The sequence below is a fragment of the Mauremys reevesii genome, linkage group 9 (genome assembly GCF_016161935.1).
Source record: "Mauremys reevesii isolate NIE-2019 linkage group 9, ASM1616193v1, whole genome shotgun sequence".
NCBI classification, from domain to species: domain Eukaryota; kingdom Metazoa; phylum Chordata; order Testudines; family Geoemydidae; genus Mauremys; species Mauremys reevesii.
In genome coordinates, this window is record NC_052631.1 from 47066218 (window position 1) to 47079302 (window position 13085).

The window sequence follows — 13085 nt, forward strand, 5'->3', positions numbered from 1 at the left end:
TCAGAGCTGGGCATTCACTCATCCCCCTGGGGATCTGCAGAGTGAGATTAAACTGAAGCAGAGACCCCAGCACTCTGGCTTTGGGAAAGGAGAGTTTCCCACTGCATCTCTGGCCCTAAAGCATGTTAAATATATTAACAGAGCAAGGATGTGCGGGTTGATTGGAGCATCCATTAAAAAGCCATTCTACTCTGCAAAATGGCTAGATAAAAATGACATTTGTGTGTATTCGGCATCCTAGCTCCTGTCTTTAATGGCTAACATAATTTTTTCCTCCTGTTTGCGAGACAATGGTGAGAGAGAGAGATTCTATTCTGCTTCACGCATCGTCAAAAAAATTTAACTGAGATTCCAATGCAGAATCTTTAATACAGCTGACGATGCAGGTGCCAGTAAGCTCCCAGCTTGGAAGGGCTGTTAGAGCATTATGTTTTTACCTGTCAGCTGAGCAGGGTTGGGGTAGAAGTGTATTCCACGATGCCAATTTCACAGTCACACTGCAGGTAGAGCTACACTTTAAGGTAAGGGGAGCTGGGTCTGACTCAGTCCAGACCTCAACAGAGGCACAGGAGGGACAAAGCTAGCCCATTACTCTAGGGTGCTGCTATTTTCTCTGTTTCCTGCACTTTGTGGAGTAGCTCAGGTAGTGGGGAGAAGTGGGGCAGACCAGGCTTGCTGTGGCCAGCCAGATCAATGAGGAAGCGTGGGATGGGGGGACCCACAGTGACTAAGAGAAGAATTTGGCCTGGCCTCTGACCCAGCGAACGGAGTTATTCTGGTGTTTTTAAAACCTCATTTCTTCTAATTTAGTAAAATGTGAATTTCAGTTAAGGAGGGGAAAACCAAACCTAACATTTGCTTAACAGCACAGCTGTTGATACGAGCCAGCCATCTGAGCCTGTTCAGCTCACCAGGATTCAGTCATTCTTGCCTGGCTTAGGGTCAGACAGCAGCAGCACGAGGAAGAGGAGCAGCAGCAGCAACACTGGTCTGAGCTACAAGGGCCACTTCTCCCTGCATCCTGATCTAGGAAATCTCCCCTCCCTAGGGACCTAAGGGATGGGGAAAGAGGTACCATGGTTCAGGATCCCAAAAAGAGGACACTGCTGGAGCGGGAGGGAGCGAGGGGGTACTGGAGGGGTATATGTGAGTACTGGGAGGGGTACCTGGTGTACTGGAGGGGTATATGTGAGTACTGGGAGGGGTACCTGGTGGGGGGGATACCTTGGGAGATGCTGGAGGAGGTATGTGGGGAGTGCTGGAGGGGTATGTGTGGGTACTGGGAGGGGTACCTGGGGAGGTGCTGCAGGGGTATGTGAGAGTACTGGGAGGAGTACCTAGGGGGGTGCTGGAGGAAGTATTTGGGGAGTGCTGGAGCGGTTCTTCATGAGTACTGGGAGGGGTACCTGGGGAGGTGCTGGAGTGGTTCTGTATGAGTACTGGGAGAGGGTATCTGGGGCCTCTCTCAAGGTGGTGGGGCAGCATCACTGTCCGTCATGGTGGCAGGGCAGCTGGTGCAGACCCAGGATGCAGCACCAGTCATCAGTTAGCACCTCCCTGCTGAGAACTGGAGCCTGGGTGGATGGGATCTGGCAGCTGCAAGGGACCACTCAGTTGCGGATGACGGGGAGGGACCAATCAGGATTGACCAGGTCTGCTCCCCAAAACACCCGGATATTACCTCTTATTTGAAAAATCTGCTGGGACAGAGTGTGGAGGATCAAACAAGAGGCAATGTCTGGGAAAGCCTGGACGTATGGTAACCCTAGGTGGGGAGGAAAGGTACCCTGAGCACCTGCTGGGACGCTGGCGCTGGTTTTCCCCACCCAGGAGCCATGGCAAGAAGATGCTGCCCTGGAGGACCAGAGGTAGTCCCAGAAGCCCAGTTCGGCTCCCCCTCCCCAGAGTTTAGGGGAGTCTTAGGAAGCCCACCTTCCCCCTGGGCTGGTGGGAGAAGAATCAGCACTGACAGAGCAGACGGGCCATGGCGAGGGAGGAAGTGTCTGGCCATCTTTAACAGCAGGAGAAGAAACAGCCTCTGAAACATACACACTCTGGGACCCCCCTCCCACTCTCTGGGCAACTTAATGGAGGCCGTCTTCATTTAATAGAAAGCTGCCTTTCCCGGCTAAAGAAACTCCGTCTAGCTGAGCAGTTCCCGTGGAAGGATGGCACACTCTGAGGGGAGGCAGGAGACTTTCAGTCCCCTCAGAAGACAAGGCAATGAATAGCTTTCCCGCCCTGGTGTTGGTCAGTAAATTTAAAGGCAAATTCACTTTGCAGCGGCATTTCCCCTAATTGTACAATGCCACCCACTGGGAGCGGGCAAAGCAGCCACGTTAGCATTCCGACTGAGTCTGGGCCAGAGAAGGCGGGGAAGGGACTAGACACGGGGCTCACTCCTAGAGACGGGGGGAAGACGAGCTGGAAGATCTGCAGGGAGAAACGGTCGGGAAGAAAGTCTCTTTGGAACAAACAGCTGTAACAACCAGGGTCAGGATGAACGGGGGCTGGAGAGTGTGAGGATCTCACACCAGCCAGGAAAGGGGGGAGCGGTCTGACACAGGCTGCAGCCGTTCACTAAGAACTAACAAACTCATAGCTGGAGACCAGCCTCGTTCACCTATATCTTAGTTTTGCTCAAAATAGGTATTAGTCTTATAAGAATGTAGTTAGTGTTCAGACTCTATGAAATGCTTGTAAGTTGCAGCATGCATTAATCTCACTTGCAATGTCAGTATTCTGTGGTATAGGGAAATGTGTTATAACTTTGAAAATATTTGCCCTGAGCTTGTGAACCCCTTTCTCCTTGCTGCCCAGCTAGAAGGACTGTCAAAATCAGATGGGCCATCCAGGAGCATGCAATGCAAAGGGTTGGTTAATGGCCCTATCACACCTGGGAAATGCTACCTGCTCGGAAGCTCATCCTGTGGACTTGGGAGCTGAATGAAGGAAATAAAGTCACAGGAAAATTTTCCATCTTTTTGGCTGTTTGAATACTGACAGGTCCAGAGACTCTAAACTGAAGCCAGAGCTCCCCAAGGCTGTGTCTTGGGTCCGCCCTGAAAGATACTTTGAATTGACAGGTTACTACAACTCTGGCCCACTTAGGATTTAGACAGTAACTCATTGGTGTGTATATATTTGCTTGCTTTAACCTGTAAATAACTCATTTCTTTTTCCTAGTTAATAACCCTTTAGCTAGTTTATTACAGGATTGGCTACAGACGTTCTCTTTGGTGTAGGATCTAGGTGCCAGTTGATCTAAGGTCAGTGGGACTGGAAACAACCTGAATGTGGTGTGATTTTTTTTGGTGTAAGTGACCATTTGTCACTAAGTCAAATTTGTCTGGGTGGCAAGATAGACTGGAGAGTCTCCGAGGCCTGTTTGTGACTCCTTGGTGAGACTGTTATAGTGACCTAGGAGTTCACATTTGTTACTGGCTTGGTGTAATCTAATTATAGAACATCACATCAGATTGGGGTGTCTGCCCTGCTTTAGACAGTCTGCCCTCAGGCAGGCACTCACGGTCCTGAGCCACTCCAGAGAGTGTGACAATTAAACTTACGTATGTTCGTATGGCGTGGAATACAGACGTGTCAAGCCACAGATCTGATTGACCCTGATGCCACAGCACCAGCTCGCTGCAGTGCCAGGTGCCAGGTCAGGTAACTCGGAGCAGATCTGGAGAAAACCAGTGAGACCTTCCCCCTCAGCTCACCTGATCCCACCAGCCACTTCAGTTTCCATGACAGGCCCTTGTCACGTTCATGACACCAATCAAAAGAGGATTTCTGTCCCTCCCGCTTGTTGTATCTGGGCTGTGCTCTTAGCTCCTGTGGTTTTTCTGAGGGGCTCAGACGCAGAGGACAGACGCATGCACCCACTGCAGTCCCCAGGGGGTTGCTAGTGCTCTGGGGCGATAAGGGAAGCAGACCAATGCTGACAACAATGCTCCTGCTAGAAAAGGGTGCATGTCAGGGTGAAGCAGGGCATGATCATAGCCCTGCTTCCCTCTCACAATGCATCAGCTTTTGGCTGCAGAGCAGGATTTCTGTACCTGCTGTATACCTAAGCACCCTGCCCCCTCCGTACACCAGAGGTATTATGAGCCTGATACCCTATTGCTCTGCCCCCATGTCACTCAGACCAGTGCAGAATGGGTGTAACTGTAACACAACCCAGTGAGAATGAGGATTGCATTGGTGTAGATGACCAGGCAGCGGCAAGGTTAAAGATATTGGTGCATATGGCATCTCTATTGAGCAGGATGTGTGCTGCATGGGGCCCCACTCAGATGCTGCTACTCCTCTCAGCATGGTTCTGGTTCACAGAGCCATATTTACACACTGTGTGACTCCATCAGTGAATTTAGCCCAACATTTTACCTGCAAATGAGGAAGGGGGCATACACTGAGTTTACTGTCTGGATACCACAGAATCAAAACACACCCTCATTTGCAACTGAAGGGGAAAGAGAAACCTGGTGATTTCTGTATGATCCGGGGAATCCTAAAAGGGAATCTCAGTGTTGTCCACTCTTGCAATTTTATCACAAGTCTCACAATATTTGGTATTTTTCATAAAGCCCCAGCTCCTGGAGTTATGTGATTCTGTCAGAATCTCAGCTTCCATTTAAAAGTGTCTAGTCCTCATGGTTGTGAATAATTGTCATTTTTTAAAAAAAAAACCTCATGATTTTTAACCCCATCTCAGGACAGTTGGGGGCCTGACTCATGATTTTTGAACTCTTGTGCTTGGCAATTCTTTACCTCATTATCCTCTGAATTCTCCGGCTGCAGTCCAGAGCCAGGGTCTCTTTCTGACGAGTCTCGATGAACTTCTGGGCATGTTTCAGCAGTGATTTGCTGGGAGGGAACAGGCCAGTGCAGAGCCAGAGTAACTGCCAGCCACTGTTCACACTGTACCTGCAAACACAAAACAGCAGAGCTAGTGCCTGAATGATCCTCCTCAAACCATGCAACAGCTACAGAGAAGAGAAGCCCTGTGTAGAAATATGGCCCCACAATAGAGCACTGTGTCACTCCCAGTGAGAGGAGCCAATCACCAGAGCCGGCATGCAGCACCCAGCAGGCTAGTACTGTACAATGGCAGAGGAGATCATGCTAAATCCAGGCTAATGAATTATTCATGACAGTTGCAAATCTCATGAATAAGAATGAGCTCCAGCTTTAAGACTATCCTGGCAGCTGAATCTCTGGGGCTTTCTCCTGCAAAGCAGTTGGGCGCTCATGTCCATGGAATGCTACCAACTCACATTTATTTGGATCATGTTAAATATTTTTTGTAGCACATTGTTTGCATTCATCTTCCGCCAACTGCGCCCCATTGCCCATAACACAAGCACAAATAGGTGCTGGAACTAGGGGTGCTGCAGCTTGAAGGGTCATATGCAGGGTTTGCAGTTTGGTTCAACGGCTCTCAGCACCCCCACCGTACAAATTGTTCCAGCGCCTCTGCAGGCACTTGCCTTGCAGTTGATTTTTCTGAACATACAATTCTACTCTGAAAAGGGACAGCATCAATGGCATGGTGGGGTTCAATAATTATCATCTCTCAGTGCCTCTCAATCAAATTTGCTCAATTCACGTACTGTCTATCTAACCTCCAGCCCTGCAAACTGTTAGTCTCTCGGGGGTCTTCTGGCTTGTACAGCATCACCAGTAATAACGGTTCTGCAGCTGGCACTCTGTTGATGAGGCCAGAAACAGAACAGATTCCAGTTCCAGTCACGGTGGTGGCTCTGAACTGCTAAGAGTCATGAGCCAGTTTGGTCAGTGAAGGAAGTCGATTTGACCCTTTTTCATACAGTCACGTTTCTGAGGGCCAGATTTTGATCACAGCTACACCAGTATAAATCTGGAGGCTCTTCAGTGATGAGTGTTTCTGAATTTACACCCATGTAAATGAGGGCAGAATTTGGTCCATAGTGCACCAGTTTGGAAGGATACAACATTTGCTTCCCTTGCTGTTCCAGGGATTACTTATTTCTACCACAGTGATGCCGTGGATAATAGCTAGGTCTAACGTGGTGGAATGAAGGAGGAACTGCACTGGTGTCATAATTAGAAATCCTGTATTAATACCATTTGTAGTGAGAGAGTGTGGCCTTCGAGATTGCCAAGGAGGGACCACCGCCCATTCCCTCATGGATGGAGCCAGGACACCCACAACTACCCCACCAGAAGCAGAGGGGCGGGACAGGAAGTATAAAGGGGGGGCTCTCTAGCTCAGTTGATCCGGAGCCACTGGAGGAGATGGATGCCTCTCGCCTGCTGCTGGGGCTCAAGCCCAACAGAGACCTTGACAGCACCGAGGACGCGGAGGAGCTGCCACAGCTGCCTTATGCCAGGGACACTGAGGAGTTGCTGGGACTGCCAGGACAACCCCAAGACACAGGTACAGCACGAGGGGAGTGTAGGAAGTAGCTCAGGGACACCAGACTGTACTCTGGTTGTGGTAGGATCCCCACTGACCCAGTGGCAAACCCTGGGCTGGGACCTGGTGGAGTAGGGTGGGCCAAGATTCCCCTATCCCCTGCAACCCCACCCCTGGGGTGGCAGCCTCCCCACCTTAGGTCAAGAGGCCTGCATTTGTCTGCTGTCTGCCTGAGCCCCTGGGCTGTGTGGCGCTGTGCTCTGCCTGCAGCCAGGGCCCTGGACTACCTGCCACTTGGCCCTGCCTAGAGGGCCAGGAGTTTAGAGACTGCTAATCCCCCAGTAATCCTTGCCTAGAGAGGGACCTGAGAGTGAGGGGGTGTGGCCTTCTTCTGAGATTGACAGGGAGAGACAGCCACACACTCCTACACCATTATACAGCTATTTATATGCAAAGTACACCACCATTCCACTTGCAGCACCATCATGGTATAGCACATACCCAGATGGAAGATTCAATTCTGATTGGCACACTGATGCAACACTGCAGGCTGGCAAACCCTGTTTGTTGGTGAAATAATAATAATACTTTGCACTTCTATAGCAATCCTTTCTATGAGATTGAGCCATACGACACCCCTGAGAAATAGATAATTAACTACAATTTTAAAGATGGGGAATCTGAGGCACAGCTTGATTCATAGACTTGCTCAGTGTCACACAGCAAGCCAGATGCAGTCAAGAAGAGAACCTAGAACTCCTGCCTGCCCATTTCATCCTCTAACCACCAGATCATGCTGCCTTGCTCCCTTCCAAAGTGATCTGGTTTGATCATTATGCCTTGTGTAATTCTTAAATCCTTATGAGCAGCATTCAAAGTGGCACCAATGAGCTCTGAAGGGAGTTGTGCCCAGCCTGCCTGGATGGATTGCCATGGTGCAGGGTCTATGATGGTAGGTGTAATCAGTGATGAGCTGCCAAAATCTTAACAACCGGTTCCCTATAAAAAGTTCTGATTTAAGGGGGGGAGGGGCTGGAGCGAGGGGGAGACATACTCGTGGGGCTGGGGTCCCCTGCAGGGCCTGGGGCAAATTGCCCCATTTGCCCCCCCCCCACGGCCCTGGAGCTCGCAGCCCCTCCCCCTTACCTTGCCGGCAGTCAAAGCAGCAGGACGACTCAGGAGCTCAGCTGAGCTACCCAGCTGCTGGCCATGCTGCGGCTCTGCGGGGTGGGGGAAGCGGGGGAGAGCCTGGGGGAGACATCCTCGTGGGGCTGGGGGCCCCTGCAGGGCCTGGGCCAATTGCCCCCTCCCCTCTGGCCAGCTCTGGAGCTTGCAGCAGCCCCCCCACCCACCTTGCCGGGCCACTCAAAAAGCGGCAGCAGGACTCCTCCCGAGCTCAGCTGAGCTGCCCAGCTGGTGCCGGCGGCTGGCCATGCTGCAGCTGGGGGGAAGCGGGGGAGAGGCCTGGGGACCCTCAGCCTCCCCAGCTGGGAATCCTGGGAGCAACAGGATGGTCTGGCCCATGGACCAGAGTTCTTTGCCCACCCCCTCGCCCTTTAACAACCGGTTCTCCACGGAGGTCTAATTTTAGCAACCGGTTCTTGGGAACTGGTGGGAACCTGCTCCAGCTCACCACTGGGTGTAATGTGTTGTCTTGATAGCCTGCAGTTCTAGAAATTACAACAACACCGTGGTACTGGCTGTGATCCATGGAATGTCACCAACGTGTACAACTGTGAGGCCAAATGTTAACCTAGAAACAGTTTAGATTTACAAGCTATTTACATGACAATGAGGTGTAAGCAAATCCCTGCCCCAAGACAGCGAACCATCTCAAGTACATGCTGTGTAGATGTTTGTTCTGAAATGGTAATTCTTGCCTATGTTCGTACATTCCACGTATCACACTGGAGGGTGATTCTGACCCATTATTGATGATTGCTACTAGAGGAAACAATAGCAATGATGTAACAGAACGTGCTGCTCTCGCACGTATTAATCTTGTTGATTTGTTTTACACAACAGCCTCCTGAGCCAGTTTCTCTGTGACAAGAAGTTGCTGGGTCTTATGCTTGGGGGGCTACTTTCACATCTCATGGGGCCTTGTTCTCAAACCTGCTCTGGACCCAGCAGCTCACCATGTAGATCCCTTTGGAAAACACTAGCCACTAACTCTGATGCCTAAATGGAAGCTGAGCTCTCTTGACAGCCTGGCCCCAGCCCAGGTGTATTGCCTCTGCCCACCCTGCTTTGCTAACAATGCCAGACTCAGTGCATCTCTTGCTGCTTTGTTGCACAGACTTCTCCATACCTTGTTTCCTGCAGCTCCCTGCACATGGAATATCCTCCCTGGACCGGGAGACCTCTCCTCATTCAAATCCCCTCACTCCTTAAGGACCCATTTCTGTCCTGACTCCACGAAGTGAGTCAGCATGACAACCTCACTGCTGTGACCCATCCTTCCCACCTTGCCCCACTCTGCTGTCTTGTTGCCTCGAGTCCTGCCTGAGACTCCACTGCAAGCTCTTTGGGCAGGGACCCTGGTGCAATCCATCTATTCGGCAAGGCGTTGTAAAGTAATACATAACAATCAGAATGAGGGGAAGCCAACAGAAGATCTAGTGACAGCCAAGTTTAGCTTCCTTACAGCAGGGAAGCTAAACTTGGTGGGGGGCTGGATGGTAAGGCGGAGTGGGACAACCTATCCCCTAATATAACGGTGATAAAGGCACACACCTATAGGACTGTATCTCCATTCACAGCTACATAGCCAGCACTGAGGGGAAAAGGCTTTCCCCTCGCTCCCCTGCACATACAGCCACAGTCCCCTAGGGAGTAAAGGTGCAGTACTAGCATCTCAAGAAGGGATGTGGCCCCCACAGTCACACTTGCTCCCCACCAGCACCAGCCAACAGTGCTGGGAGGGGAGGGTGTCGATCACACCCTTTTTATAGGGTGCTGCAGCTGCTGGTGCTGCAGATATTCCCTCCCACTACAGCTGCTGCAGGAATTCCAGCTCGCTCCAGCCGAGACACTCCCCAGATCTTGGCTTGGAGTCACCCTTCATGTACTGGAGGATGGGGCCAGACGCACACGGGTTTGGTACCTGTTGCTGTTTTCGGTCAGCTGTTTCATGATCTGACAATAGATCTCATCCCGCAGCACCTCCTCCTGGATGGCTGCCACGAATATCTGGTCAGTGAGCTCCACGGAGGACCGTGCCTGTTTCGAGGGGTAGTCTCCCATGAACTTCATGATGGGTGAAGGCACAGTTAAGGACTGTCCGCATGGGAAGGACACATACTCAGCAGAGACTTGGGGCAAATCCTGGCCATGGTGCTGGGCGTTGCTTTATTGCCAGTCAAGCAATAGATACATGAGGCCCAGTCATATCCCCTGGCTGTGCTGCCCACTGGGACCTACCACTTCTCTTCCCAGCACAGCCACCAGCAAGCTAGGAGCTGTGCCTTCTTTTATGGTCACCATTAATAACTGTATGGATTTGTCACCCTCTGTACCAGAATGTCTCTCCTGGGATTATTCCACAGGGGTTCTTGGGAGACTCCTGATGTGTGTTGGTGAGAGGAACCCTGTTCTGTTCCTTGTACCTTCTCCACAAGCACAGCCATCTCAGCCGCATGACTCCCATGGCTTTAGCTGCCTGACCCTCGAAGGAGGACACCCAACAGTTCAGAAGCTCTGGAATCATGCAGGAAGCCGCACTCTTTCTAAGTGGAATTACTTAATTGCTGGCATATTGTATGTGCATTCTAGGAGCAGCTCCCTCAAGATCCTCTTAGCTGGGTTGACCCTCGGGATGTACCCTGCATGGTGGGCCACAGTGGGGCTGTTGAGCAGAGCTGAACAGTTTTTCCCTTTGTGGGAAAGATGAGGCTCTCTTAACCCCATGTGCTTTACATAGCTACCCACCATTTACAATGGCTGGGACACGAGACTAAAGGAAGAGAGACAGACATGGATCACTGCCGGCAGGTTTTCCATTGCCCCACCAGTAACACAGCTCAGCCCAGCTGAGGGGGGAGATGAAAGGATATCAATGAAAGCCTGGCATGCAAGGTCCCGAAGTTCTGGATCTGCACACACCTTCTTCAGTAGGGGCTGCTTCAGGGGTTCCTTGGAGAGTGCCCACAGTTGGCTGCGCCCGCGGGATTTGTGGAGGAGAGCCTTGCTGATGGACTCTTTTTCAGGAACCCTGAATGGAAAGAGAAATAGTTCTCTCTGACTTGTTAGATCAGTAGTAACATTAAACAGGAAGCCAGCACTGTGAAGACTAATCTGTGACCATGTTCTATGCCAGAGTGGTGAGCTACTACTGTACATGGGGCTGCCAGGGCCTGGGAATGCACTGTGACCACATCCTTGTTGATATCAGCAGAAGGAAAGCACAGAAGACATCAGAGGTTGAAAAACTATTTTTCCTCCCTCTGCTGGGACCTGAGAGGAGACTGCATGTCCCAGTTCTGTATTAATAACATGGCAAATCCTGGAACTAAGAATAGTGCTATGTGGAAAGAAGAGCGTTATAGTTCAGACCATCTTAGTCTGGCCTTTGCAACCCTGCAGATAGGAGAAACTAGGAGTTCCTGGGTCAGAAACTCCACCCAGTGGGAGTAACTCCACTGTCAGCTTCATTACAAGTAAGTACGTAGCTCAGAGGTGTGTTCTGCCATGGAATCATTGCTACTTCCACGGAGGGGTTAAAGGGTTTGTTTCATTCAGCCAGACATGAACCCTTTTTCCAGAGTCCTGCATGGAGCAGTCTCACCAGGTACAGGGAGCTTTACCTGAAGTGCTCATAGGAAAACTCCTCAAGCGTGTAGGGCTTCATTTTCACTTCCTCTTCCTCTGCCTCCTCAGTGCGGGAATTCAGTGATGCCAACCTCCTCTGATCAGGTGACATCATCAGCAAGCTCTGGAAATACACAGAGACTTCACACTATTACAGGGCTCCGTGCAAACCCTTTGACGTTATTGTTATTGGATACACACAGATGGCGGCATACACCACGCTCAATTATTCTCTGCTGCAATAGTGTTAGGAATCTGCAGAGGCTCAAGAAAGCAGCTGAGTTACATTCTTATGCAGACACGTACACAGACAGTGAGCACTGGAGTCAGTCTTCACTAATGCCAGCACAGCACTCATTAGAAATCCACCTCCTTTTTGTCTGATTCATCTTTTTCAGTAGGTCCCTGGGATGAGGAGTCCTCCCCTGCACAAGCCAGAGCAGGTTAAATTAGGTTAATTAACCAGCTAGGCTGCATCTGGTGAGGAGCCAGGGATTGAAAGGTTGATTGATGATGGAGCCCAGCTGAGAAGGAACAGGTGGGACAGGAAATGGGGAGCAGAAAGGGCAAGCCATGAAGAGAGAGCACCCTGAGTTGCAGAGAAAGAGGCTGCAGGGCACGTGAACGAGCAGCAGAAGGGGGTGCTGGAAGGAGCTAATCCCCAGAGCAGCCAGGAAGAGGTGCCCTAGCGTTAAGTGTGCCCCATAACTGTCCCATTTAATTCACTTGTACAGTACAAAATATAGCAACTCTCTGAAACTGGGATAGACAATTAATCAGTGGGAAGATGGCGATTAGGGTGAAACTTGTGCTGGGTGCCTGTTAAGTGTGTTCCTTTAACACAACGTTCTGAGATGGGAGTGACTCCTATCTGTTTGTAGGCCTGTATTTCCAATCAGCCAACCTGCAGCAAGATGGGACCCGTCGGCTAAGTAAATCCAGTGACTGTACTTGCAACAAATACTGTAGTTCCGAAAAATGAACTGGGGCTTTGGAGTTTGTTTTGGTTTTTTATAAATGGCAGAAATAAAATATCCAAAATCGTGGCGTTAACCCAACGTTCAGCACAAATGTCTGGGAATTCAACTGCATGCACGTTTCCCGCATTCCCATTAACTGTATAAATTCATACAGAGGGCATGGAGTTATGGCTGCTGTATGTGCCATCATCTGGAATCTTATTCCTTTTGTGCAACTGAAATCTCATCCTCACTGTTGGACTAAGAGTTTTGTTTGTTTTGACTTTGTTTTTGCATTTAATTTTGACTCGTTTGTTGCTCCTATGAAAGGCATTGACCTGGTCCAAGTTGGGAGGACCACTCATATTCCAATGAACAGTTGCATTCAGTACTGTCATGTCATTCAACCCCGGGTCTGTAAGGTCTGGAGACCATTCTATTACTGTCTGTGTCCCCATCACATGCTCCTTACCAGCACTTGGCTAGATGGTTTTGCAATGGAAGGGATAATATAGATTGCTTCTAAAGACACAATCCCCGTCTTGGCAGTCCGTTCGTTTTGAGCATAGACCCAGTCACCACGATTTGCTTCCAGCCCTTTGTCCTGGGTCAGAATCAGCAAGTCCCCCTTCTTGAAGGGCAGAATGGCAGGGTCCCCTGGAAACAAAGAGAGCTGCAGCATCCTATTCAGGCTCTATAATGTCAGAAGAAAATGCAATGTCTTCAATCATGAAGACAAATGAAATGAGTTTGCAAGGCCTGGGCTCAGTTACCAGTAGGAAGCGATTTGTGTAACAATGGCTGGTCACACAATAGCACTTTTTGGAGCAGTCACTGACATGTCCTCTGGCAGCCTGCACCTGCTCCCACTGAGGTCAATAGCAAAACTTACATTGATTGTGATGGGAGCAGAACGG

The 13085-nt window shown here is 50.3% G+C and overlaps 1 protein-coding gene and 1 long non-coding RNA gene across 4 annotated transcripts in view; one reads left to right on the forward strand and one right to left on the reverse strand.

Annotated features, from left to right (window-relative positions):
* Positions 1–13085, reverse strand: part of MYO7B (myosin VIIB) — a 76708-nt gene that overhangs the window by 11987 nt on the left and 51636 nt on the right. The window contains exons 35-39 of the mRNA XM_039487813.1: positions 12641–12825; positions 11206–11333; positions 10456–10613; positions 9507–9660; positions 4774–4929 (exon numbers count right to left, since the gene is read on the reverse strand). Of these exons, the coding sequence (XP_039343747.1) occupies positions 4774–4929; positions 9507–9660; positions 10456–10613; positions 11206–11333; positions 12641–12825 (781 nt within the window). The remainder of the gene's footprint in view (positions 1–4773; positions 4930–9506; positions 9661–10455; positions 10614–11205; positions 11334–12640; positions 12826–13085) is intronic.
* On the forward strand, positions 385–2977 carry LOC120371709. Of its 3 annotated transcripts, XR_005584536.1 has the most exons (4): positions 385–521; positions 867–1071; positions 2112–2250; positions 2821–2977. It is a non-coding gene; the product is annotated as an uncharacterized LOC120371709 (long non-coding RNA). The 3 variants fall into 3 exon arrangements; XR_005584537.1 differs by lacking the exon at positions 2112–2250; XR_005584538.1 differs by lacking the exon at positions 2112–2250 and having other exon boundaries at positions 2825–2977.